The 22767-nt window shown below is 53.8% G+C and overlaps 2 protein-coding genes across 2 annotated transcripts in view; one reads left to right on the top strand and one right to left on the bottom strand.

The window, feature by feature from the left end:
* TENM4 (teneurin transmembrane protein 4) overlaps positions 1 to 22767 on the bottom strand; it is a 391883-nt gene that overhangs the window by 42551 nt on the left and 326565 nt on the right. Inside the window, exons 5-8 of the mRNA XM_038761748.1 lie at positions 8388 to 8472; positions 8040 to 8103; positions 7323 to 7617; positions 5650 to 5898 (exon numbers count right to left, since the gene is read on the bottom strand). Of these exons, the coding sequence (XP_038617676.1) occupies positions 5650 to 5898; positions 7323 to 7533 (460 nt within the window). The 5' untranslated portion in view covers positions 7534 to 7617; positions 8040 to 8103; positions 8388 to 8472. The remainder of the gene's footprint in view (positions 1 to 5649; positions 5899 to 7322; positions 7618 to 8039; positions 8104 to 8387; positions 8473 to 22767) is intronic.
* Positions 7532 to 22767, top strand: part of LOC119941309 (collagen alpha-1(I) chain-like) — a 37035-nt gene continuing 21799 nt past the window's right edge. The window contains exons 1-8 of the mRNA XM_038761679.1: positions 7532 to 7625; positions 14222 to 14534; positions 14839 to 14916; positions 15111 to 15420; positions 16629 to 16747; positions 17437 to 17588; positions 18723 to 18867; positions 19326 to 19471. Of these exons, the coding sequence (XP_038617607.1) occupies positions 7532 to 7625; positions 14222 to 14534; positions 14839 to 14916; positions 15111 to 15420; positions 16629 to 16747; positions 17437 to 17588; positions 18723 to 18867; positions 19326 to 19471 (1357 nt within the window). The remainder of the gene's footprint in view (positions 7626 to 14221; positions 14535 to 14838; positions 14917 to 15110; positions 15421 to 16628; positions 16748 to 17436; positions 17589 to 18722; positions 18868 to 19325; positions 19472 to 22767) is intronic.

The raw sequence follows: 22767 nt of genomic DNA, 5'->3' as shown, positions 1-22767 counted from the left end.
TGTTCTAAGCACGGGGTAGATACAAGGTAATCGTGTTGGACACAGTCCCTATCCCATATGGGGCTCACAGTATCAATCCCCTTTTACAGATGAGGGAACTGAGGTACAGAGAAGTGAAGTGACTTGCCCAAAGTCACACAGCTGACATTTGGTGGAGTCGGGATTTGAACCCATGACCTCTGACTCCAAAGCCCATGTTCTTTCCACTGAGCCACGCTGCTTCCCTAGAGAGTAGATGCCCAGTAATAATAATAATAATAATAATGGTATTTGTTAAGTGCTTACTATGCTTTGCACATAGTAAGCGCTTAAATGCCATTATTATTGTTATTATTATTATTATTATGTGTCAAGCGTTGTTCTAAGCACTGGGGTAGATACTAGGTAATCGTGTTGGACACAGTCCCTGTCCCATATGGGGCTCACAGTCTCAATCCCCTTTTCCAGATGAGGTAACTGAGGTCCAGGGAAGTGAAGTGACTTGCTCAAGGTCACCCAGCAGACAAGTGGCGGAGCCGGGATTAGAACCCACGACCTTCTGCCTCTCAGGCCCGGGCTGTAGCCAGTAGGCCACGCTGCAGTACAGTGCTCCGCACGCACCAGGTGCCCAATAAATACTACCGCCGGAGTGCTCATTTTCCTGTGGGCCCAGGTGGCCAGACCTGCCCAACGAGGCGGCAGAGCACTTCCTCCGCTTGAGCACCGAAAGGGGAATTTTCCGACCGATCCCCTAATCCGGAGGGACGGCGGGTGTGGCTGACCCTTTTAGACTGTAAGCCCACTGTTGGGTAGGGACTGTCTCTATAGGTTGCCAACTTGGACTTCCCAAGCGCTTAGTACAGCGCTCTGCACACAGTAAGCGCTCAATAAATACGATTGATGATGATGATGATGACTCTGGCAGATGTCGCCCATCCATCTGTTCTGACGGCGGGCAGGCAGGCAGGCCCACCCCCCCCACAGCCCCCAGATTTCCTCCAAAATGCCCGGCTCGGCTCATCCCATCCGACATTAACTCTTCTTCGGCATTCCTACTCCAGGCTCTCTCTGCCGGAGCGATAAATCCAGGGGAAAATCCTTGCTCAGCTTCACTGTCACCGCTGGATTTCACCCACCGCTCTAGCAGGTTCTTGATGACACCAGAACAAATCGACTGACTATCAGTGGGACCCTCCCATTGCCCCGGGTCGTTTCCCAGATCAATCAATCAATCGATCGTATTTATTGAGCGCTTACTGTGTGCAGAGCACTGTACTAAGCGCTTGGGAAGTACAAGTTGGCAACATATCCCCGATCCCTTTCGAACCTCCCATGACTCAGAAACAGCACACATTTTTTCCTGCAGATTGGAGAAACAGCGTGGCTCAATGGAGTCGGAGGTCATGGGTTCAAATCCCGGCTCTGCCAACTGTCAGCTGTGTGACTTCGGGCAAGTCACTTCACTTCTCTTGGCCTCAGTGACCTCGTCTGGAAAACGGCGATTAAGACTGTGAGCCCCTCCGTGGGACAACCTGATCACAGAAGCAGCGTGGCTCGGTGGAAAGAGCCCGGGCTTTGGAGTCAGAGGTCATGGATTCGAACCCCGCTCCGCCACATGTCTGCTGTGTGACCTTGGGCAAGTCACTTCACTTCTCTGGGCCTCAGTTCCCTCATCTGTAAAATGGGGATTATGACTGTGAGCCCCACGTGGGACAACCTGATCACCTTGAATCCCCCCGGGCGCTTAGAACAGTGCTTTGCACATAGTAAGCGCTTAACAAACGCCATCATTATCACCTTGTAACCTCCCCAGCGCTTCGAACAGTGCTTTGCACATAGTAAGCGCTTAATAAATGTCATTATTATTATTATTATTATTATTCTTAGGAGAGGAATTGATACACACACACACGCACACGGTGGAGGGGGGTGCCATCATTATTATTATTATTATTATTATTATTATTATTAGGAGAGGAATTGATACACACACACATGCACACGGTAGGGGGGGTGCCATCATTATTATTATTATTAGGAGAGGAATTGATACACACACACACGCACACGGTGGGGGTGGTGCCATCATTATTACTATTATTAGGAGAGGAATTGATACACACACACGCACACGGTAGAGGGGGGGTGCCATCATTATTACTATTATTAGGAGAGGAATTGATACACACACACACGCACACGGTAGAGGGGGGGTGCCATTATTATTATTATTAGGAGAGGAATTGATACACACACACACGCACACGGTGGGGGGGGTGCCATCGTTATTATTATTATTTGGAGAGGAATTGATACACACACACACACACACACACACGCACGGTGAGGGGGTGCCATCATCATTATTATTATTATTAGGAGAGGAACTGATACACACACACACACACACACGGTGGGGGGGGGTGCCATCATTATTACTATTATTAGGAGAGGAATTGATACACACACACACGCACATGGTAGAGGGGGCATGCCATCATTATTATTATTATTTGGAGAGGAATTGCTACACACACACGCGCGCACACACACACGGTGAGGGGGGGAGAGGGAAGGAGGGAGGAGGGGGTGGAGACAGGCAGAGAGATAATCCTTCTGACCACAGATGTGAGTAAGTGACAGTCCCAGCGCTGAGCTGGTTTCCTCAGACTGACTTTCTATGGAGGAGGAGGGTGTACACTTCCTTATCCTCCCCTCGCCCCCCGGCCCGCATCCCAGGGTCACTCACTTCTCTCCCCATTCAGCAGAATTCCCGTCCATCTCCCCTCCAGGTAGCCGCAGTCCTCTCCCACCACAACCTCAGTTTCTCTCCTGGCACCTCAGTCTGACCCTGGCTCACGCCCTTGCTGGTCACTCCTTTCACCCGCCGACCTTCACGTCCCCCAAGTTGCCACTCTTCCCGTTTCCACAATCCTCCTGAAAAGGCCCACCCAGTCCAGGAAGCCCATCCGGATTCCTTCCCTTCTTCCTGGGTCCTACCGCCCAGTGGCTCGCCGCTACGACCACACCCCGAGCAGCTCCGAACGCATCGGTTTACGCCACCCTGGAAGCCCGCCAATGCCCGGGTTAACCAACGCTCGCGATCTGAAACTCGCTGAACGCGGGGAGAAGGGGCCGGCCACTTGAGGAAAGCCGCTCAGAAGCTTCTGGCTCTCAATCCCAGCCCCTTGGAAGAAAACGACACCCGACTTGAGGCGCTTCAACTTTCGGGGAGCCGAGAGGGCAGTCTGAAAAATGCCTGTGGTTGGAAAGCGGGTGGTTTGTGGGAGCGTAAGGTGGGCCGTGAGGGTGGGTGGGCTGGTGGATTTTGGAAGGCCGGGGTGGATGGGCAGCCTCTCAGTGGGTGGTCTCTGGATGATGGACTGGAAGGGTGGATGGGTGGCTCCGGGCGGACAGTCTCTGGGTGGGTGGTCTCTGGGTGGGCAGTTTCTGGGTGGGTGGTCATGTACATATTTACTATTCTATTTATTTTGTTAATGATGTGCATCTACCTTTATTTCTATTTATCCTGATGACTTGACACCTGTCCACATGTTTGGTTTTGTTGTCTGCCTCCCCCTTCCAGACTGTGAGCCCGCTGTTGGGTAGGGACTGTCTCTATATGTCGCCGACTTGTACTTCCCAAGCGCTTAGTACAGTGCTCTGCACACAGTAAGCGCTCAATAAATACGATTGAATGAATGAATGTCTGTTTATTGTTAGATTGTACTCTCCCAAGCACTTAGTACTTAGTACTCAGTAAGCACTTGATAAATATGATTGACTGACTGGCCTGGGTCTGGTCTCTCTGGGCCCTGGACCAGAGGGTGGGTGGATCTCTCTCTTTCTCTCTGTCCCCCCACCCCAAAACTCCTTTCCCTCTCTGTCCTGGCTCTTGGCCTGAGGCTGAAAGTCCCTGGAATGCAGGAAGGTCTGGGCATCTTTGGGATCCTCGGGTCTTTGGGGCTACTTGGAGTCAACTGATCGATGCTGAAGAGGGTTTTTGGGTAAATTCACCCGTGAGAGTTTCTGGGCTGGGTCACTGAGGGGGAATTAGGGATGGAGAGGGAAGAGACAAGGGTGTTGGATGGTCTATGCTGGGTCAGTTGAGGAGAGTCAGGGGGTAGGATGATCCGTGCTGGGTCACTGGGGGACAGTCGGGGATGGAGACGGGAGAGTTGTGGGATGGATGGTCTGAGTTATTTCCTTTCCATATGCAGAAGCTCTGAGGTAACTTTGGTTGATTTCTGTTTGAAGGAGAGGAGGACGAGGAGGATGGAGAGGGGAGGGCAGTGAGAAAGGGAGAGAGGGAGGAGAGGCAGGATGATCCGTCCTGGGTCACTGGGGGACAGTCGGGGATGGAGACGGGAGAGTTGTGGGATGGATGGTCTGAGTTATTTCCTTTCCATACGCAGAAGCTCTGAGGTAACTTTGGTTGATTTCTGTTTGAAGGAGAGGAGGAGGAGGAGGATGGAGAGGGGAGGGCAGTGAGAAAGTGAGAGAGGGAGGAGAGGCAGGATGATCCATGCTGGGTCACTGGGGGAGAGTCAGGGATGGAGTCAGGAGAGTTGTGGGATGGATGGGCTGAGTTATTTCCTTTCCATACGCAGAAGCTCTGAGGTAACTTTGGTTGATTTCTGTTTGACTGGAGGAGGTGGAGGAGGGCCCCCAGGGCCGGACCGGGCCAGGACCAGAGCCAGACTCCCGCTAAGGAGCCTGGGATTCAGACCTCCAGAAGACAGGGGAGAGGTGGGGTCGGCCTGGGGCCCAAGATGAAATGAATGATTGACGGATTGGAGGAGCACCATGAGGGGTTTCTCGGGGATCGTTTCTTAATTAACAACCGCTAACTAGGTGCTCTAGCTTTGAAAATGTAAACTTTCCTTCCCCATTCCGGGGGCTGGGGGTTTGTGAAGGGTGGAGAGGAAGGCTTCCTTTAGAGGCTGCAGACAGGAAGTCGATCATGAAACCCTGCCCTCTCCCCTCACGACCTCCCACCCCAGCCACTTTGGGGTTCCCGGGAGGCTGCGGCTTGGCGACCAATCATTCGCCCCTCGCCTCCTTCAACGATGTCACCGTATGCCAAGCACGGCGCTGAGCGCCGGGGGAGAGTTGGGGGGTGACATCCAATGGGACCCGGTGGCTGACCCGCCCGGGGACCTAGTCTGAGACGACATGTCGGCTGATGGAACGGTGCCCAGCGTTTGAAGGGGATTGGAAGCCCGATGCCACACTGGGGGAGGGAAGAGAGGGGGGCATGCAGCTTCACACGGGGAGCTGTGAACCCTACTTCTGGAAGAGTCGGGGGGCCCCCATAACATGGGGCCCACCGCAGGGACCCTCAAATGCCCCATCCTAAGAATCACATAGTGTGTCCCTGCTTTGTCCAGGCTGCCTTTCTCCTCTCTCCACCCTTGGCCCTGGAGAGGAACAAGAGGGCTCGCTGGCCCCAGGGGATTCTGCGAACCGAACAGGGGTTCTCTTGCCCTCCATCAATTCTGACCATTTCCAGGCAGGGGGAGGCCAAAGCTCAGTCCGAGCAACATCTCACCCGAGTTGGCTCGGTCCCAACAAGCCGGTGAGAGGTCGATGGTCGTCGTAGGCCCGGAAACCAGGCCTGCACCCGCCCCCCGCTCCTCGCAGCCCCGCGCCCCGTCCACGGCCTCTCACCCGTGTCGGGGTTCTCGTGCTCCGTGTCGGTGAGCGTCAGGGTGGAGTTGGCGCGGCTGGACAGGCCAGAGCTGCGGCCCCAGAGCCGGGCGGGGGCCTCGGGGGAGCCGGCCACGTCCCCTTCCAGGTCGGCGTCGGAGCCGGCGCTGACGACGGAGCCGCCGCGGCGGTGCGGGCCGGGATCGGGGCGGTTTGGGGGCGGGAGGCTGTCCGGGCCGAGATCCCGCAGGGCGAAGGTGGCGGCGGCCCCTGGGGAGACAGCGGAGGTGTCATCTGGAGGTCGCCAGCACACAATGGGGTCACCCCAAGGCACTGCGATGCCCTCCTGGCCGAGAGAGGAGGGCCAACTTGTACTTCCCAAGCGCTTAGTACAGTGCTCTGCACACAGTAAGCGCTCAATAAATATGACTGATTGATTGATTGATTGATTGATTTGTGCTTCAGTTACCTCATCTGTAAATGGGGACTAACCCTGAGAGTCCTGTGCGGGACAGAACTGTGTCCTTCCTTATTACCTTGTAGCTACCTCGGCTTAGTACAGTGCCTGCCACATAGTAAGCACTTAACAAATGCCCTCATCGTCATTTATATTAGGATCAGATTTTCCAAGCCACCTCCCTCTCTCCCTTTCATTCCACCCCTGCCACTTCACAGCAAGAAATCCAGTCCCCTCCGTATCAAATAAACTCTGTTCCAATGAGTTTAAGGCAATCAATCAATCAATCGTATTTATTGAGCGCTTACTATGTGCAGAGCACTGGACTAAGCGCTTGGGAAGTCCAAATTGGCAACATATAGAGACAGTCCCTACCCAACAGTGGGCTCACAGTCTAAAAGGGGGAGACAGAGAACAAAACCAAACATACTAACAAAATAAAATAAATAGAATAGATATGTACAAGTACTGTTCTCCAGCTATAACTTACTCCACTCCTCTAATTCCAACCTACTCTCTGTACATACTGAGAGTATGGGCCCCAGACTGAGCCCCCTCCTTCCTCCCCCTCCCCATCCCCCCGCCTTACCTCCTTCCCCTCCCCACAGCACCTGTATAGATGTCTATACGTTCGTACAGATTTATTACTCTATTTATTTCTTTATTTAACTTGTACATATTTATTCTATTTATTTTATTTTGTTAATATGGTTTGTTGTCTGTCTCCCCCTTCTAGACTGTGAGCCCGCTGTTGGGTAGGGACCGTCTCTATATGGTGCCAACTTGGACATCCCAAGCGCTTGGTCCAGTGCTCTGCACACAGTAAGCGCTCAATAAATATGATTGGATGAATGAATGAGAAGGCCATACTGGGTGTCTACTGGGTGTAGAGTGCTGGGCTGGGCGTAGAACGCCCTACTGGGCGCCCCTGATCGGATTCTCCCTGACCCTGTGGCTCTTACTCCACCGCTCAGCAGAAAAGCGGCCCAACCGACTCCCGGAGAGCCGAGCGAATCGGCCCCCTCTCCGCCTGTCCCGCCGCCCTCCCGCCTCACCCATCACCTCCCATGAAACGCCGTGGACAAACAGGTTATTTTGGGGGACCGCTCTTCCCCGGGGCCATGTACATCGACAGGTAAAGGCTGGCCTTCGTGGGCCCCTGGGGGGCTGGCAGTGGAGCGGGAATTCGAACCCACACCTCTAGCTGTCCTCTCCCCTCTCCTCCGGCCCGGCTCACCTGGGCAGCAGAAGTCGTCGGGCTCCGAGACGCGGACACTGCCCAGGGCGAGGCGGGCATCCTGGTCGAACGCCTTCAGGGTCTCTCTGGAGCCGTAGGAGGCCAGGGGCGGCCGGGCCTCCCCGCTGTCGGCCAGTGAGCCGGCGTGGCGGCGCTCGCCCTCGGGGTGCCTGCCCACCGAGCGGAACGGCCGCCGCTCCTTCCCGGCCATGGCCCCAGCCCTGGCCGCCGCCACGGCCCTCGTTGCATCCAGGGGCGGCGGGGCGGGCAGGGGCCGCGCTCAGGCCCGAGGCATCTGCGAGGGTGACAAGGGAGAGGCCTGAATTTGAGCGCGACCCAGGGTCGGCTCCCGGGCTTTGCCTCGGACGCGGAGGTCTGGCAAAACTGAGAAGCCGCGTGGCTCAGTGGAAAGAGCCCTGGCTTTGGAGTCAGAGGTCATGGGTTCAAATCCTGACTCTGCCAACTGTCAGCTGGGTGACTTTGGGTGAGTCACTTCACTTCTCTGGGCCTCAGTTCCCTCATCTATGAAGACCGTGAGCCCCCTGCGGGACAACCTGATCACCTTGTAACCTCCCCAGCACTTAGAACAGTGCTCTGCACATTGTAAGCGCTTAATAAATGCCATCATTATTATTATTATTGACCGGGTGGTGATCGTGAACCAAGAGCTATACTGGGCGCCTACTCCGTGTCCTCCGCTGAACACCCAACACTTACTCTGTTCAACGGGTCCACCCTAAGCCGCCCAGACTCCGTGCCGGCACCTGGTTCTGGCCAAGAGCTGATCCAAGACAGACACAGAGACATACAGAGAGAGACAGAGAAAGTGAGACCGAGGAAGAGACGCGGGGACGTAGACGGACAGCGGGTCGGTCCCCGAACTGACTGCGAGAGGAAAGTCCGGCCGGCGGGCGGCAGAGAACTGGCCGGGAGGAGGTGGAAAATCCCTGGCCGCAAAAAAGCGCTTTTCATAACCCGCCAGGATCCGTCTCTGAGCGTGGAACCGGGGTCAAGAAAACCGCATTTGACATGAGGGAAAAAAAAATCAAACTTCACGTCCGTTACCTGCTCCGAAGGGTCTAAGATGAGTCCATGGGCCAAGCAGGGAGCGGAGCGGCTTGAGTTAGGACCCGCGTTACTTCCTGCCGGCCTGGGAGAGAGAAGGGAGAGAAACGAGTCACCCCTGGGGAGGACCGTGCAGGACGCCCACCCCACGATCCTCCCCGCTGCTGCGCACCAGGCTGAGCAGCTACTGGGGGAGCCTGGCTGACTGTTCCCACAGGGTGGACTTAGGGACTGTCTCTATATGTTGCCAGCTTGTACTTCCCAAGCGCTTAGTACAGTGCTCTGCACACAGTAAGCGCTCAATAAATACGATTGATTGATTGACTTGGCATCTTGCGCCTCACAGAGCTGCTCCCCGACCTCTCAGCTGGCACAGGCCGGGCAGCGTGGCCCGGGGGAAAGAGAGACCCGGGTTTTTATCCCAATCGGCCCCTGGCCCGCTGCTGGCTCACCTCGGGCTGGGTGTCGAACCTCTCTGGGCCTCAGTCTCCTCCTCTGTAAAAAGGGGGATAAGAAAGACTGAGGCCCATGCGGGATGGGGACCAGGTTCAATCTGATCCCCCAGTATCAACCCCAGTGCTTAGTGCGGTGTTTGGTGCCCAGTGAGTGTCTGGGTAGGGACCGTCTCTATATGTTGCCAACCTGTACTTCCCAAGCGCTTAGTACAGTGCTCTGCACACAGAAAGCGCTCAATAAATACGGTTTCTAGACTGTGAGCCCACTGTTGGGTAGGGACCGTCTCTATATGCTGCCAACTTGTACTTCCCAAGCGCTTAGTACAATCAATCAATCAATCAATCGTATTTATTGAGCACTTACTGTGTGCAGAGCACTGTACTAAGCGCTTGGGAAGTACAAGTTGGCAACATATAGAGACAGTCCCTACGCAACAGTGGGCTCACAGTCTAAAAGGGGGAGACAGAGAACAAAACCAAACATACTAACAAAATAAAATAGAATAGATATGTACAAGTAAAATAAATAAATAAATAAATAGAGTAATAAATATGTACAAACATATATACATATATACAGGTGCTGTGGGGAAGGGAAGGAGGTAAGATGGGGGGATGGAGAGGGGGACGAGGGGGAGAGGAAGGAAGGGGCAGTGCTCTGCACACAGTAAGTGCTCAATAAATATGATTGAATGAATGAATGAATGAATGAATGATCAATACTGTGACCCTGCAATCCTTTTTTTGTTAATATGTTCTGTTTTGTTCTCTGTCTCCCCCTTTTAGACTGTGAGCCCACTGTTGGGTAGGGACCGTCTCTATATGTTGCCAACTTGTACTTACCAAGCGCTTAGTACAGTGCTCTGCACACAGTAAGCGCTCAATAAATACGATTGAATGAATATTATAACAATATTCGCTAACAGCTTCCTGTGCGCCAAGCACCGTACTAAGCTCTGGGGTAAACAGAATAGAACCGGGTCCCACGTGTGGCTCACAGTCCAAGCCGGGGGAGAAGGGGTATTGAATCCCCAGCTGAGGAAACTGAGGCACAGAGAAGTGAAGTGACTTGCCCGAGGTCCCCCAGGATGATGGAGATGGAGCCTCCGTGTTCAGAGCAGGGCGAGGAGCACCAGGGCAGAGGCTCCTCACCGCCCACGTTGCTCCCTGGGCTCCGCCTCATCCTCCACATAGCCCCCCGCCTCCCCCAGCCCCCAGCCAGCGCTTCCCCCCTTCCCCTGCTCCCGAGAAGCCACATTCAGCAAGTTCCAAGAATAGACTGCCCAGCCTGTGCAGCCATATGCCTTCCTAATGGGTCCAGGCTCCCAGAAAGGTGTGGGCGCCCACAACAGTTCTCTGCACCCAGTAGATGCCCGCTACATCCCGGCTCTGCCAATTGTCAGCTGTGTTGCTTTGGGCAAGTCACTTAACTTCTCTGGGCTTCAGGTCCCTCATCTGTAAAATGGGATGAAGACTGTAACCCCCCCCGTGGGACAACCTGATCACCTTGTAACCTCCCCAGCGCTTAGAACAGTGCTTTGCACGTAGTAAGCGCTTAATAAATGCCATTATTGTTATTATTATTATAGTGTTCCGCACCTGGTAGACGCCCCCAAGCACGGCACTAAGTACTGGGAGAAAACCAGGAGGAAAATCGCACAGTCCCCAGCCCCAAAGGGGGTCAAAGTCCTCAGCGGGTACACGTCCTTTAGACTGTGAGCCCACTGTTGGGTAGGGACTGTCTCTATATGTTGCCAATTTGTACTTCCCAAGCGCTTAGTCCAGTGCTCTGCACATAGTAAGCACTCAATAAATACGATTGATGATGATGTCCTCCTGAGTCTAGCCCCCCAGAACGGTGCTCTGCAAACAGTAAGTGTCCACAACAGTTCTCTACACCCGGTAGATGCCCACGGTGTACAAAGCATTGCATTAAGTCCCGGGGAAGACACAGTGGGAGGAAAATTATACAAAGGGAGTCGAATTCTACAGCGGGTATGTGTCTCGGGGGGCGGGTAAACACCCAGGAGACAGGGACATGTAGTGGATGGCTTCCGACCCTCAAAGGGGAGCCTCGTGGACAAGCAGGATCAAGCCCAGAGATTGGTCCGCCCATTCCTTCCTGCAAATGTCTCTGGGGACACTTTCCCCCGACTTCTCCTCAGAGAAGCAGCGTGGCTCAAGGGAAAGAGCCCGGGCTTGGGAGTCAGAGGTCGTGGGTTCTAATCCCGGCTCCGCCACCTGCCTGCTGTGTGATTTGGGGCCAGTCACTTCGCTTCTCTGGGCCTCAGTTGCCTCATCTGTGAAACGGGGATGAATAATGATGATAATAATAATAATGATGGCATTTGTTAAGCGCTTACTATGCTCAAAGCACTGTTCTAAGCGCTGGGGGGGATACGAGGTGATCAGGTTGTCCCACGTGGGGCTCACAATCTTCATCCCCATTTTACAGATAATGATAATAATAATAATAATAATAATAATAATAATGATGGCGTTTATTAAACGCTTACTATGCTCAAAGCACTGTTCTAAGCGCTGGGGGGGATACGAGGTGATCAGGTTGTCCCACGTGGGGCTCGCAATCTTCATCCCCATTTTACAGATAATGATAATAATAATAATAATAATGGCATTTGTTAAGCGCTTACTATGCTCAAAGCACTGTTCTAAGCGCTGGGGGGGATACGAGGTGATCAGGTTGTCCCACGTGGGGCTCACAATCTTCATCCCCATTTTACAGATAATGATAATAATAATAATAATGATGGCATTTATTAAGCGCTTACTATGCTCAAAGCACTGTTCTAAGCACGGGGGTGGGGGATACAAGGTGATCAGGTTGTCCCACATGGGGCTCACAATCTTCATCCCCATTTTACAGATAATGATAATAACAATAATAATGATGGCATTTATTAAGCGCTTACTATGTTCAAAGCACTGTTCTAAGCGCTGGGGGGGATACAAGGTGATCAGGTTGTCCCACGTGGGGCTCAAAATCTTCATGTACAGTGCTCTGCACACAGTAAGCGCTCAATAAATACGATTGATTGATTCATCCCCATTTTACAGATGAGGGAACTGAGGCTCAGGCAAGTGAGGTGACTTGCCCCAAGTCACACAGCTGACAAGTGGTGGGGCTGGGATTTGAACCCATGACCTCAGTCTCCAAAGCCCGTGCTCTTTCCACTGAGCCACGCTGCTTCTCTTCTGTGAGCCCCGCGTGGGACAACCTAATCACCTTGTATCCGCCCCCAGCGCTTAGAACAGTACTTCACACATAGTAAGCGCTTGAAAAAATACCATTATAATAATTATTATTGTAGCCAACGGGAAGCGGGGAGAGCAGAGGGGAGGAGGATGACAGGGACCAGTCGATACTGTGTACTAAGCACCTGCTGTGTTGTTCTCTGTCTCTCCCTTTTAGACTGTGAGCCCACTGTTGGGTAGGGACTGTCTCTGTATGTTGCCAACTTGCACTTCCCAAGCGCTTAGTACATAGTAAGCGCTCAATAAATACAATTGATTGATTGAATGAGGGCAGTATATTTATTGGGCACCCGCCGGGGCCTGCTGAACAAACCCTACTGAAACCGCCACCCAGACTCCCTCCGGACACACCGCTCTTGGGTGGCCCCTCGCTGGTAGGGGGAAGACCACCCTTCACCCACCACAAATATTATTATTATTATCGTCTCGTGGGGATTCTCTGAGGGCAAGGGAGTTGGGGGTCCTGGGTCCTCGGTGAGGGCAACAGCAAACCTGCGGGGGGCCCTCGGAAAGCCTCCAACTCTCTCTCCTTCCTCCCCGCACCGTCCTGTCCCCACCTTGCTCTCCCTCCCTCGCCCTGTCTCTGTGTCTTGGACGCACAAACGGCTTGCCACCGGGGCACGGAGCTCCGGACGGGTGGAGAATTGCCTGCCCTGGGGATCATCATCACCATCAATCGTATTTAATGAGCGCTTACTATGTGCAGAGCACTGTACTGAGCGCTTGGGAAGTACAAATTGGCAACATATACAGACAGTCCCTACCCAACAGTGGGCTCACAGTCCAAAAGGGGGAGATGGAGAACAAAACCAAACATACTAACAAAATAAAATAAATAGAATAGATATGTACAAATAAAATAGAGTAAAAAATATGTACAAATGTACATATATACAGGTGCTGTGGAGAAGGGAAGGAGGTAAGATGGGGGGATGGAGAGGGGGGGCGAGGGGGAGAGGAAGGAAGGGGCTCAGTCTGGGAAGGCCTCCTGGAGGAGGAGAGCTCTCAGCAGGGCCTTGAAGGGAGGAAGAGAGCGAGCTTGGCGGATGGGCAGAGGGGTTGGGGGCATTCCAGGCCCGGGGGATGACGTGGGCCGGGGGTCGATGGCGGGACAGGTGAGAACGAGGTACAGGGATGCCCGGATGGTTCTCGCCCCGGGCACAGCAGCGGGGGCCACCATCCGTCCTTCCATTCGGTCACTCTCTCAGCCAGCCGGCCGGTCCCTCAGACATTAGTAAGTCACCCGGAAGAAGGCACTCGACCTCTTCGCACCTCAGTTCCTCCATCTGTGCAACTGGGAGTATTCTCCCTGGCACTGCCTGTCGCTCAATCAATCAGCCAATAGTACTCATTGAGGGCAAAGGACCGCACTAAGCGCTTGTGGGGGCACAAAAGAAGCCAGACACCCCCCCGCTGATGTCACCCAAGGGGTTTACACCCTACACAAGTTACTTACAGATGGGGGGGCAGCGAGGGCCACGGGGTGGGCCCTTGGGGAGCCCCGCCTGAGGAACAGGCCGCCGGACCCCACTGAGCATCTCCCCCTTTCCTCTTGGGAACCGGAAGAATTGGGAAAGGGAGAAGTGGGGTTCGGTAAAGTCCTCCCCTCCCCAAGTCCTCGGACACGGCCGGATTACAAGCTCCAGCATGCTACGGGGCCGTGGCTGAACCCAATTTGGGTGAGCGCCGACCCAGATGAGCAGGAGCCATCTGAGCGCTGACATTCATTCATTCAGTCGTATTTATTGAGCGCTTACTGTGTGCAGAGCACTGGACTAAGCGCTTGGGCAGTACAAGTTGGCAACATATAGAGACGGTCCCTACCCAACAGTGGGCTCACAGTCTAGAAGGAGCCCACAGTGAACGAGACCCCCTGGGGGCTGGGGCACAGTCATCATCATCATCATCATCATCAATCGTATTTATTGAGCACTTACTGTGTGCAGAGCACTGTACTAAGCGCTTGGGAAGTACAAATTGGCAACATATAGAGACAGTCCCTACCCAACAGTGGGCTCACAGTCTAAAAGGGGGAGACAAAACCAAACATACTAACAACGAGGCGGCGGCACGCCGACTACAGGAGCGTCTCCTGCCTCGGAGTGGACGAGCGGCCCGAGCCACTGGGAGCCAGACATCCAGAGCCCCCAGGCACCCAGAAAGTGATCTCGATTCATCCAGGAAACCCAGACATCAAGAAGAGACTCCGATCCACCGGGACCCAGATAGCCACGAAAAAGCCAGATCCTTCCAGAGAACCCGGACATCCAGAAAACAGGCCTCCATCCACCCGCGCCCAGGTAGCCGGGCAAAAAGCCAGATCCAACCAGAAACCTCAGACACTCCGAAAAGAAGCCCCGATCCCGTCCGGGAAAAGCCCCGATCCACCCGGACGCCCTCCGATCACGGATGGGAAGTGCGAGCCGGAGGGAGTGACAGCTCGTCACACAAAAGCCTCGTTGCATATTTGACGAACGCCCCGTGCTCTTTCATTACATTTGCTGTTAAAGGCCATCTTGGCGTACGACAGTTCACCGAGAGAAACCAACTGCTCCTGACCTGCAGGTCACACGCCCCCAAACTTCCCAGGGCTTTCTCGCGCTTCCTCCTCCTCCTTCCTCCCTCTTGCTCCAGCTGGCTGGGAAAGAGAGAGATTCCGGAGGAGGAGGAGGAGGAGGACGAGGGGCACGTGGACAGACGCCCTGCCCCGGTTCTCCCAGGACCCCCTCGAGGGGCCCGGCGGAGCTCCCGGCCCTCCCTCGGTTCCCTCGGGACACCCGCACGCCAGGCCCCGACCGGTCGCATCCGGGCTCGGGAACAGGCTGACAGGCGTTTCGCGCTCTTGCATAAGACTGAACTCGACGTGATGAAATGAGGAGGAGGCGGCTGAGCCCCGGGGGAGAGGCCAGAGCCCACGTTGCCCCCCTCTGCCCACCTGGGGCAGCTCTGCCAGCCTCACCGCCGTGCCCGGGGGCTCCGTGGTATCCCCCAGGCAGGGCTCTGGGGTCTTCGCCCACAGCCGGGTCCCTGCCGAGAGTCGGCCCACATTCCGGGATGACCCCCCCAGGGACGTGGAGGGGCGAGGAGGTGGTCAGCGGGTGGGATGGCCACCCATCGTGCCTAGAGCACTCGGGGAGCACAAGAAGTGTCCGGCCCCAGCCCTCGCGGAGCTTACATCTCCCGACGGGGCCGGCCGACGGAACCTCTTTCCAGGCAAGGGGAAGGACGGAGCTAAAGCTGGATCTGACGGGAAACAGGGAGGCCGAAGGCGGAATAGATCCGTGCATCTGCAGCAGGGCGAGGTTGGGCGTGGATGAATTTCCACTTCCCGCAGCCTTGAGGGGTCCCTGGTGTCCACGCTCGGCTCGGTTCTTGGGAGGCCGAGGGACCCTGCTCTGCGGGGCCGGTAGGGAGTGACCAGCTCTCTGGACGAGCCATTGTTATTATTATCGTTATGACAGACACCAGCATGGAGAGGAAACCCTCTCTCCCTGCCCACCCCCAAGTAAGAGGATGGCCGATCCCAACAGGTCCACCACCTCTCCCTGATTCCGAGCCCCCTCCCCCAGCAGTATCAGCTGTGGGGGAAAATTCCCAATGGGAAGCCAAGTTCCCTCCAAACTGAACAGGCCAACAGGACCATCTCCGCCCACCCACCACTGCTGCAATCATCATTCATTCATTCAATCGTATTTATTGAGCGCTTACTGTGTGCAGAGCACTGGACTAAGTGCTTGGGAAGTACAAGTCGGCAACACATAAAAGACAGTCCCTACCCAACAGCGGGCTCACGGTCTAGAAGGGGGAGACAGACAACAAAACAAAACATATTAACAAAATAAAATAAATAGAATAGTAAATATGTACAAGTAAAATAGAATAATAAATCTGTACAAACACATATACAGGTGCTGTGGGGAGAGGGAGGAGGTAAGGTGGGGGGGATGGGGAGGGGGAGGAGTGGGCTCAGTGTGGGAAGTCCTCCTGGAGGAGGTGAGCTCTCAGTAGGGGTTTGAAGGGAGGAAGAGAGCGAGCTTGGCGGATGGGCAGAGGGAGGGCATTCCAGGCCAGGGGGAGGACGTGGGCCGGGGGTCGACGGCAGGACAGGCGAGAACGAGGCCCGGTGAGGAGGTTAGCGGCAGAGGAGCGGAGGGTGCGGGCTGGGCTGGAGAAGGACAGAAGGGAGGTGAGGTAGGAGGGGGGCGAGGTGATGGACAGCCTTGAAGCCCAGGGTGAGGAGTTTTTGCCCGATGCGTAGGTTGATTGGTAGCCACTGGAGATTTCTGAGGAGGGGAGTAACATGCCCAGAGCGTTTCTGCACAAAGATGACCCGGGCAGCAGCGTGAAGTATCATTGCCATCAGCCTCCCCATCTCCTCCCTTAGACATGGCCGCCCCCACCTTCCTCCTCCTCCTCCCTACCCCCGCCCTCTCATCATTATTACCAGCCTGGTGGATGGGGTCAGACCCAGTTACCCTCAGCCTGGCCCACCTCTGCCGGTCCCGCTCAGGGCAAAGTTCCTGGAGACCTCAGCCTGATGCAACCCAATGCCAACGGGGCAGAGCGGAGGCTGGGGAATTCCCACGGAGACGCTCCCACACGGCCACCCATCCGCCACATCAACACGGAGTCGGGGGAGGGCGGGGAGCCCCCCTGGGGGAGGCCGCCCCGGGGCCTCAGACCAACAGGTCCTCCTCCAGGAGGCCTTCCCAGACTGAGCCCCCTCCTTCCTCTCCCCCTCCTCCCCTTCCCCATCCCCCCCGCCTTACCTCCTCTTACCTCCTTCCCCTCCCCACAGCACCCGTATATATGGATATATGCTTGTACATATTTATTACTCTATTTTATTTGTACATATTTATTCTATTTATTTTCTTTTGTTAATATGTTTTGTTCTCTGTCTCCTCCTTCTAGACTGCGAGCCCACTGTCGGGTAGGGACCGTCTCTATATGTTGCCAACTTGTACTTCCCAAGCGCTTAGTACAGTGCTCTGCACACAGTAAGCGCTCAATAAATACGATTGAGTGAATGAACAGCTGTGGCAGCATCCCCTGCTCCCTCTGCCCCTCGCCAGGCAGGCCCCACCACCAGTGCTGCCACAGACATACTGAGCGGTCCCCTCTGAGAGGGGGGCACTGTGCTGAGCGATTGGCAGTTCCCACAAGGAGCATCCACTCTGATAGGGGACTCAGATGCAGAAACGTCCCAGACGGACGAAAGAGGCTTACTAGTGTGAGAAGCGCAGGGTGGGGGTCCAGGCACAGTGCTCGGCACAGGGTAATGACACGATTACCACCATTATCTGCATGGCCGCTAGCCTGCCAGGGTCACAGGCGGCCATCCTCAGGCAGGCGGCAGGCGAGGGGGCAGGGGACGCCGGCCACCCGGACCCCCATCTTCCCCGGTCGGGATCGGGGCTCAGAGATGGCCTACTGGTCACCGCTCCACCACCACCCGTCCTCTCCTCTGGTACGTTTATCTGGGAATTTCCATTCGTCTTTTCAGACAGGGCATCCCGATCCCGAGGGCGCTGACTGACTGACTTAGAGGGCTGCGTGCTAGCTATTTCCTGTTCTGGGCCAGGTCTTCCCCCTGAACCCCGCTGCCTGGGCTGCAGATGCCCCCCTCGGTGGGCTGCCCCTCCACTGCCGGGGATGGGTTTCCACCGTGCTCCGCGACAGGGTGGGAGACGCTTAGTACAGTGCCTCCAGTGCTCGCTATAGTGCCTAGAACATAGCACTTGACAGATACCACAGTTACTACAATCAGGTCAGAACCAGGCCCCGGCCTGCCCGGGGCTCGCACTCCGGAGGCGAGAGAGAAAATAATAATAATAATAATTTTGGTATTTGTTAAGCGCTTACTATGTGCAAAGCACTGTTCTAAGCGCTGGGGTACATACAAGGTAAGCAGGTTGTCCCACGAGGGGCTCAAAGTCTTCATCCCCATTTTACAGATGAGGGAACTGAGGTCCAGAGAAGTGAAGTGACTTGCCCAAAGTCACCCAGCTGACAAGTGGCAGAGCCGGGATTTGAACCCACTCCAATGCCCGGGCTTTTTCCATTAAGCCACGCTGCTTCCCCGAAAACAATCCGTTGTGAGCCCCTTGAGGACAGAGCTCCTGCCTATCAACTCTATTGGATTGAGTTGGATTGACTCTATTGAGTGACGGCTCAATAAATACCACTGACGGGTTGAGTCCCCATTTTACAGCCGAGGAGACTGAGGACCAGTGAAGTGACTTGCCCAACCCGGCGGGCGGGTGGTGGAGCCGGGATTAAGACGTCAAGTCTCCTGCCTCCCGGTTGTGGGGACACAACTCCACAAGTCAATCACCGCTGCCGTTCTGCAGGCAAAAGTGATGAGCAATTGGCGGCCACCCACTTCTCTCTCTCTCTTCCATTACTGGAACACAGCCTAAACGCAGTTTAAATAAGGCGGCACCCTCCCCGGCCTTCCATCTTCCCCTCGGCCGATCCGTGGGTCTCCTAATCAATCAATCATATTTATTGAGCGCTTACTGTGTGCAGAGCACTGTACTAAGCTCTTGGGAAGTACAAGTTGGCAACATCTCCCGGCTCTTTCTGCCAGGCCCACCCGTAGGCAAAGACATCCTCCCGCCCGGCGACTTTGCTTATTCAAGAAGGGATTTTAAACCCTCGGTCTCCGTGGCTAAATTCCTTGAGGTTTTCTGTCCAAGTGCGCACGGCTGGTTGGGGCTGGCGCCAAAAAGGGGTCTCGAGGGGTGGTGAGGGAGGGAGGGAGAGAGAGAGAGCACCCAGTGGGGATGAGCAGGGCATGGCTCCCGAGTGCTGGGTGAAGGGTAAAGGCCTGCTGCCGGTCTGCTCTTTTGTACGATGGGGCGCGCCTTCCGCTGCCGGGACGACCCGGGGGGTGGCGGGAGGATCATCATCATCATCATCATCATCATCATCAATCGTATTTATTGAGCGCTTACTATGTGCAGAGCACTGTACTAAGCGCTTGGGAAGTACAAATTGGCAACATCTAGAGACAGTCCTTACCCAACAGTGGGCTCACAGTCTAAAAGGGGGAGACAGAGAACAAAACCAAACATACTAACAAAATAAAATAAATAGAATAAATATGTACAAATAAAATAAATAAATAGAGTAATAAATAAAGGATGGAAGCAGAGCCACGCACGGGATACAGAACGCTTCAGCCCCCCACCCTCATCGCCAGCCCCGGAAAGGGGTCGAACCAGGCCGTCCCCGGGAGGCACGAGGGCTGCCGGGGCCCGCGCAGCTTCCCGGCGCCCGCTCCTCCCGGCCCCCGGTGGAAACTCACTCGAGAGGACGGCGGAGGCAGGGAGACGTTAAATAATTCAAGTCCGCTGACATCACGATGTCTGAGGGAGGCATAAAAATAGGCCCGGCGCCTCCCCACACCCCACTCACCACGGAAACTCCCTCCCGTTGGAGGCGTCGGGTGGGGGAAAGGCCTGCTGAGAAAGGGGGCTGGAGCGGTGGGATTCTACACCCCCTGGTCGTTATACACCCCGACTTCCACCCGGCACACCGCGGGCACGGCTGTGCCAACCCCGGCCGCCTCAGGATGTCGGGGGTCCCTACCAGTGGAAGATGCATTGGGCGGGAGTGGGGGTCTCGCCCCACTCCGCCCCTGGCCTGCTGATTGACCTTGGAAAAGTCACTCACACTTTTGTGGTACGAGGGAAGTCCCCCTCTCCGCGATAAGTTCACTGTGGGAAGGGAACATGTCTACCAACTCTGTTGTAATTATGGTTTTAGAGTTATGGTGTTTGTTAATAATAATGACGGCATTTACGAAACGCTTACTATGTGCCAAGCACTGTTCTAGAGAAGCAGCGTGGCTCAGTGGAAAAGAGCCCGGGCTTTGGAGTCAGAGGTCATGGGTTCAAACCCCGGCTCCGCCAATTGTCAGCTGTGTGACTTTGGGCAAGTCAGTTAACTTATCTGGGCCTCAGTTACCTCATCTGTAAAATGGGGACTAAGACTGTGAGCCCCACGTGGGACAACCTGATCACCTTGTAACCTCCCCAGCACTTAGAACAGTGCTTTGCACATAGTAAGCACTTAATAAATGCCATTATTATTATTATTATTATTATTATTCTAAGAGCTGGGGAGCTTACAAGGTGATCAGGTTGTCCCACGGGGGGGCTCACAGTCTTCATCCCCATTTGACGGATGAGGGAACTGAGGCACAGAGAAGTGAAGTGACTTGCCCAAAGTCACACAGCTGGCAAGTGGAGGAGCCGGGATTAGAACCCGTGAACTTTGAACTCCCAGGCCCGGGCTCTATCCACTACACCACGCTGCTTCTTCGAAGCACTTAGTACAGGGCTCGGCATTCATTCATTCATTCAATCGTATTTATTGAGCGCTTACTGTGTGCAGAGCACTGGACTGAGCGCTTGGGAAGTCCAAGTTGGCGACATATAGAGACGGTCCCTACCCAACAGCGGGCTTGCAGTCTAGAAGGGGGAGATGGACAACAAAACAAAACATATTAACAAAATAAAATAAATAGAATAAATATGTACAATCAATCGTATTTATTGAGCGCTTACTGTGTGCAGAGCACTGTACTAAGCGCTTGGGAAGTACAAGTTGGCAACATATAGAGACAGTCCCTACCCAACAATGGGCTCACAGTCTAAAAGTACAAAAGTACAGTCTAATGTACAAATAAAATAGAGTAATAAATACGTACAAACATATATACGTATATACAGGTGTTGGGGGAGGGGAAGGAGGTAAGGCAGGGGGGGTGGGGAGGACACACAGTAAGTGCTCAATAAATGCCACTGCTTGAATGATTGGTACTTTCTCAGGCCGGGAGCCCCACGTGGCGCAGGGACTGTGTCCGACCCGCTTAGAGTGTCACAACTGCAGTGCTTAGCACAGTGGTTGGCACATAGTAAGTGCTTAATAAACACGACAACGGCTGTTATCATTACCAGGCTAGACTCTGTCCCTGCCCCACGTGGGGCTCCCAGTTTAAATAGTCCAAGACCCAATCACCTTGCGTCTACCCCAGGCTTAGCACATAGCTGGCACTTAACACACCCCACGATTATGATAATAATAATAACAATAATGGTGCTATTTGTTAAGCACTTACTACGTGCCAGGCACTGTATATGTTCTAATCCCAGCTCCGCCGCTGCCCTCAGGTGGGGCCCAACTTCTCTGGGTCTGCCGTTTTACACATGAAGAAACTGAGGCCCAGAGAGGTTCAGTGACTCGCCCAAGGTCACGCAGCCGGCCAAGGGTGGAGCTGGGCCTGGATTCCCAGGCCTGCGCTCTTTCCCCTAGGCCACGCTGTCTCAGTAAGGAGGTGTACTAAGCGCTTAGTACAGTGCTCTGCACACAGTAAGCGCTCAATAAATACGATTGATGTTGATGATGTCTACCTCGGTTCCGTGCTCAGTCACCTCAGTCAGGAACGGTCACCTCCCGCCCTCACTGCAGCATCCCAAAGGGCCAGCATTATTATTATTATTATTTTGGTATTTGTTAAGCGCTTACTATGCGCAAAGCACTGTTCTAAGCGCTGGGGAGGTTACAAGGTGATCAAGTTGTCCCACGGTGGGGCTCACAGTCTTAATCCCCATTTTACAGATGAGGTAACCCCTTTTAGACTAGGAGCCCACTGTTGGGTAGGGACTGTCTCTATGTTGCCAACTTGTACTTCCCAGGTGCTTAGTACAGTGCTCTGCACACAGTAAGCGCTCAATAAATACGATTGATGATGACGATGATGAGGTAACTGAGGCACAGAGAAGTCAAGTGACTCGCCCACAGGCACACAGCTGACAACTGGTGGAGCTGGGATCTGAACCCATCACCTCTGACTCCAAAGCCCAGGCTTTTTCCACTGAGCCACGCTGCTTCTCTAATTTTATTTAAAAAATACTATACATATTACTTATACTTACTATACTATACTTTAGTATACTATACTAAATTCTCTATACTACTATATAGCTTTTTTTCCCCCCTTTTAGACTGTTGGGTAGGGACTGTCTCTATATGTTGCCAGCTTGTACTTCCCAAGCGCTTAGTACAGTGCTCTGCACACAGTAAGCGCTCAATAAATACGATTAATTGATTGATTGATTTTCCCCAGGAATTTTTGCGTCGATTATCTAATTTTATCCTCACAACTTCCTTTGGAGGTAAGGAGAGGCAAACATTACTAACTCCATTTTACGGATGATGAAACCAAGGCCCAAACGAGTTAAGTGTCTGGCCAATGTCAGAGCTGGGACTAGAACCCAGATGCTACTATTCTTATGCTCCCAAGTGCTTAGTACAGTGCTCTGCACACAGTAAGCACTCAATGAATATCAATCAATCAATCAATAAATCATATTTATTGAGCGCTTACTGTGTGCAGAGCACTGTATTAAGTGCTTGGGAAGTACAAGCTGGCAACATATAGAGACAGTCCCTACCCAACAGTGGGCTCACAGTCTAGAAGGGGGAGACAGAGAACAAAACCAAACGTACTAACAAAATAAAATAAATATAATAGATAGGTACATGTAAAATAAATAAATAGAGTAATAAATATGTCCAAACATATACATATATACAGTTGTTGTGGGGAAGGGAAGGAGGTAAGATGGGGGGGATGG

This window comes from Tachyglossus aculeatus, chromosome 20, assembly GCF_015852505.1.
Source record: "Tachyglossus aculeatus isolate mTacAcu1 chromosome 20, mTacAcu1.pri, whole genome shotgun sequence".
Classification (NCBI taxonomy): Eukaryota; Metazoa; Chordata; class Mammalia; order Monotremata; family Tachyglossidae; genus Tachyglossus; species Tachyglossus aculeatus.
This window is presented reverse-complemented; position numbering and strand designations above follow the sequence as displayed.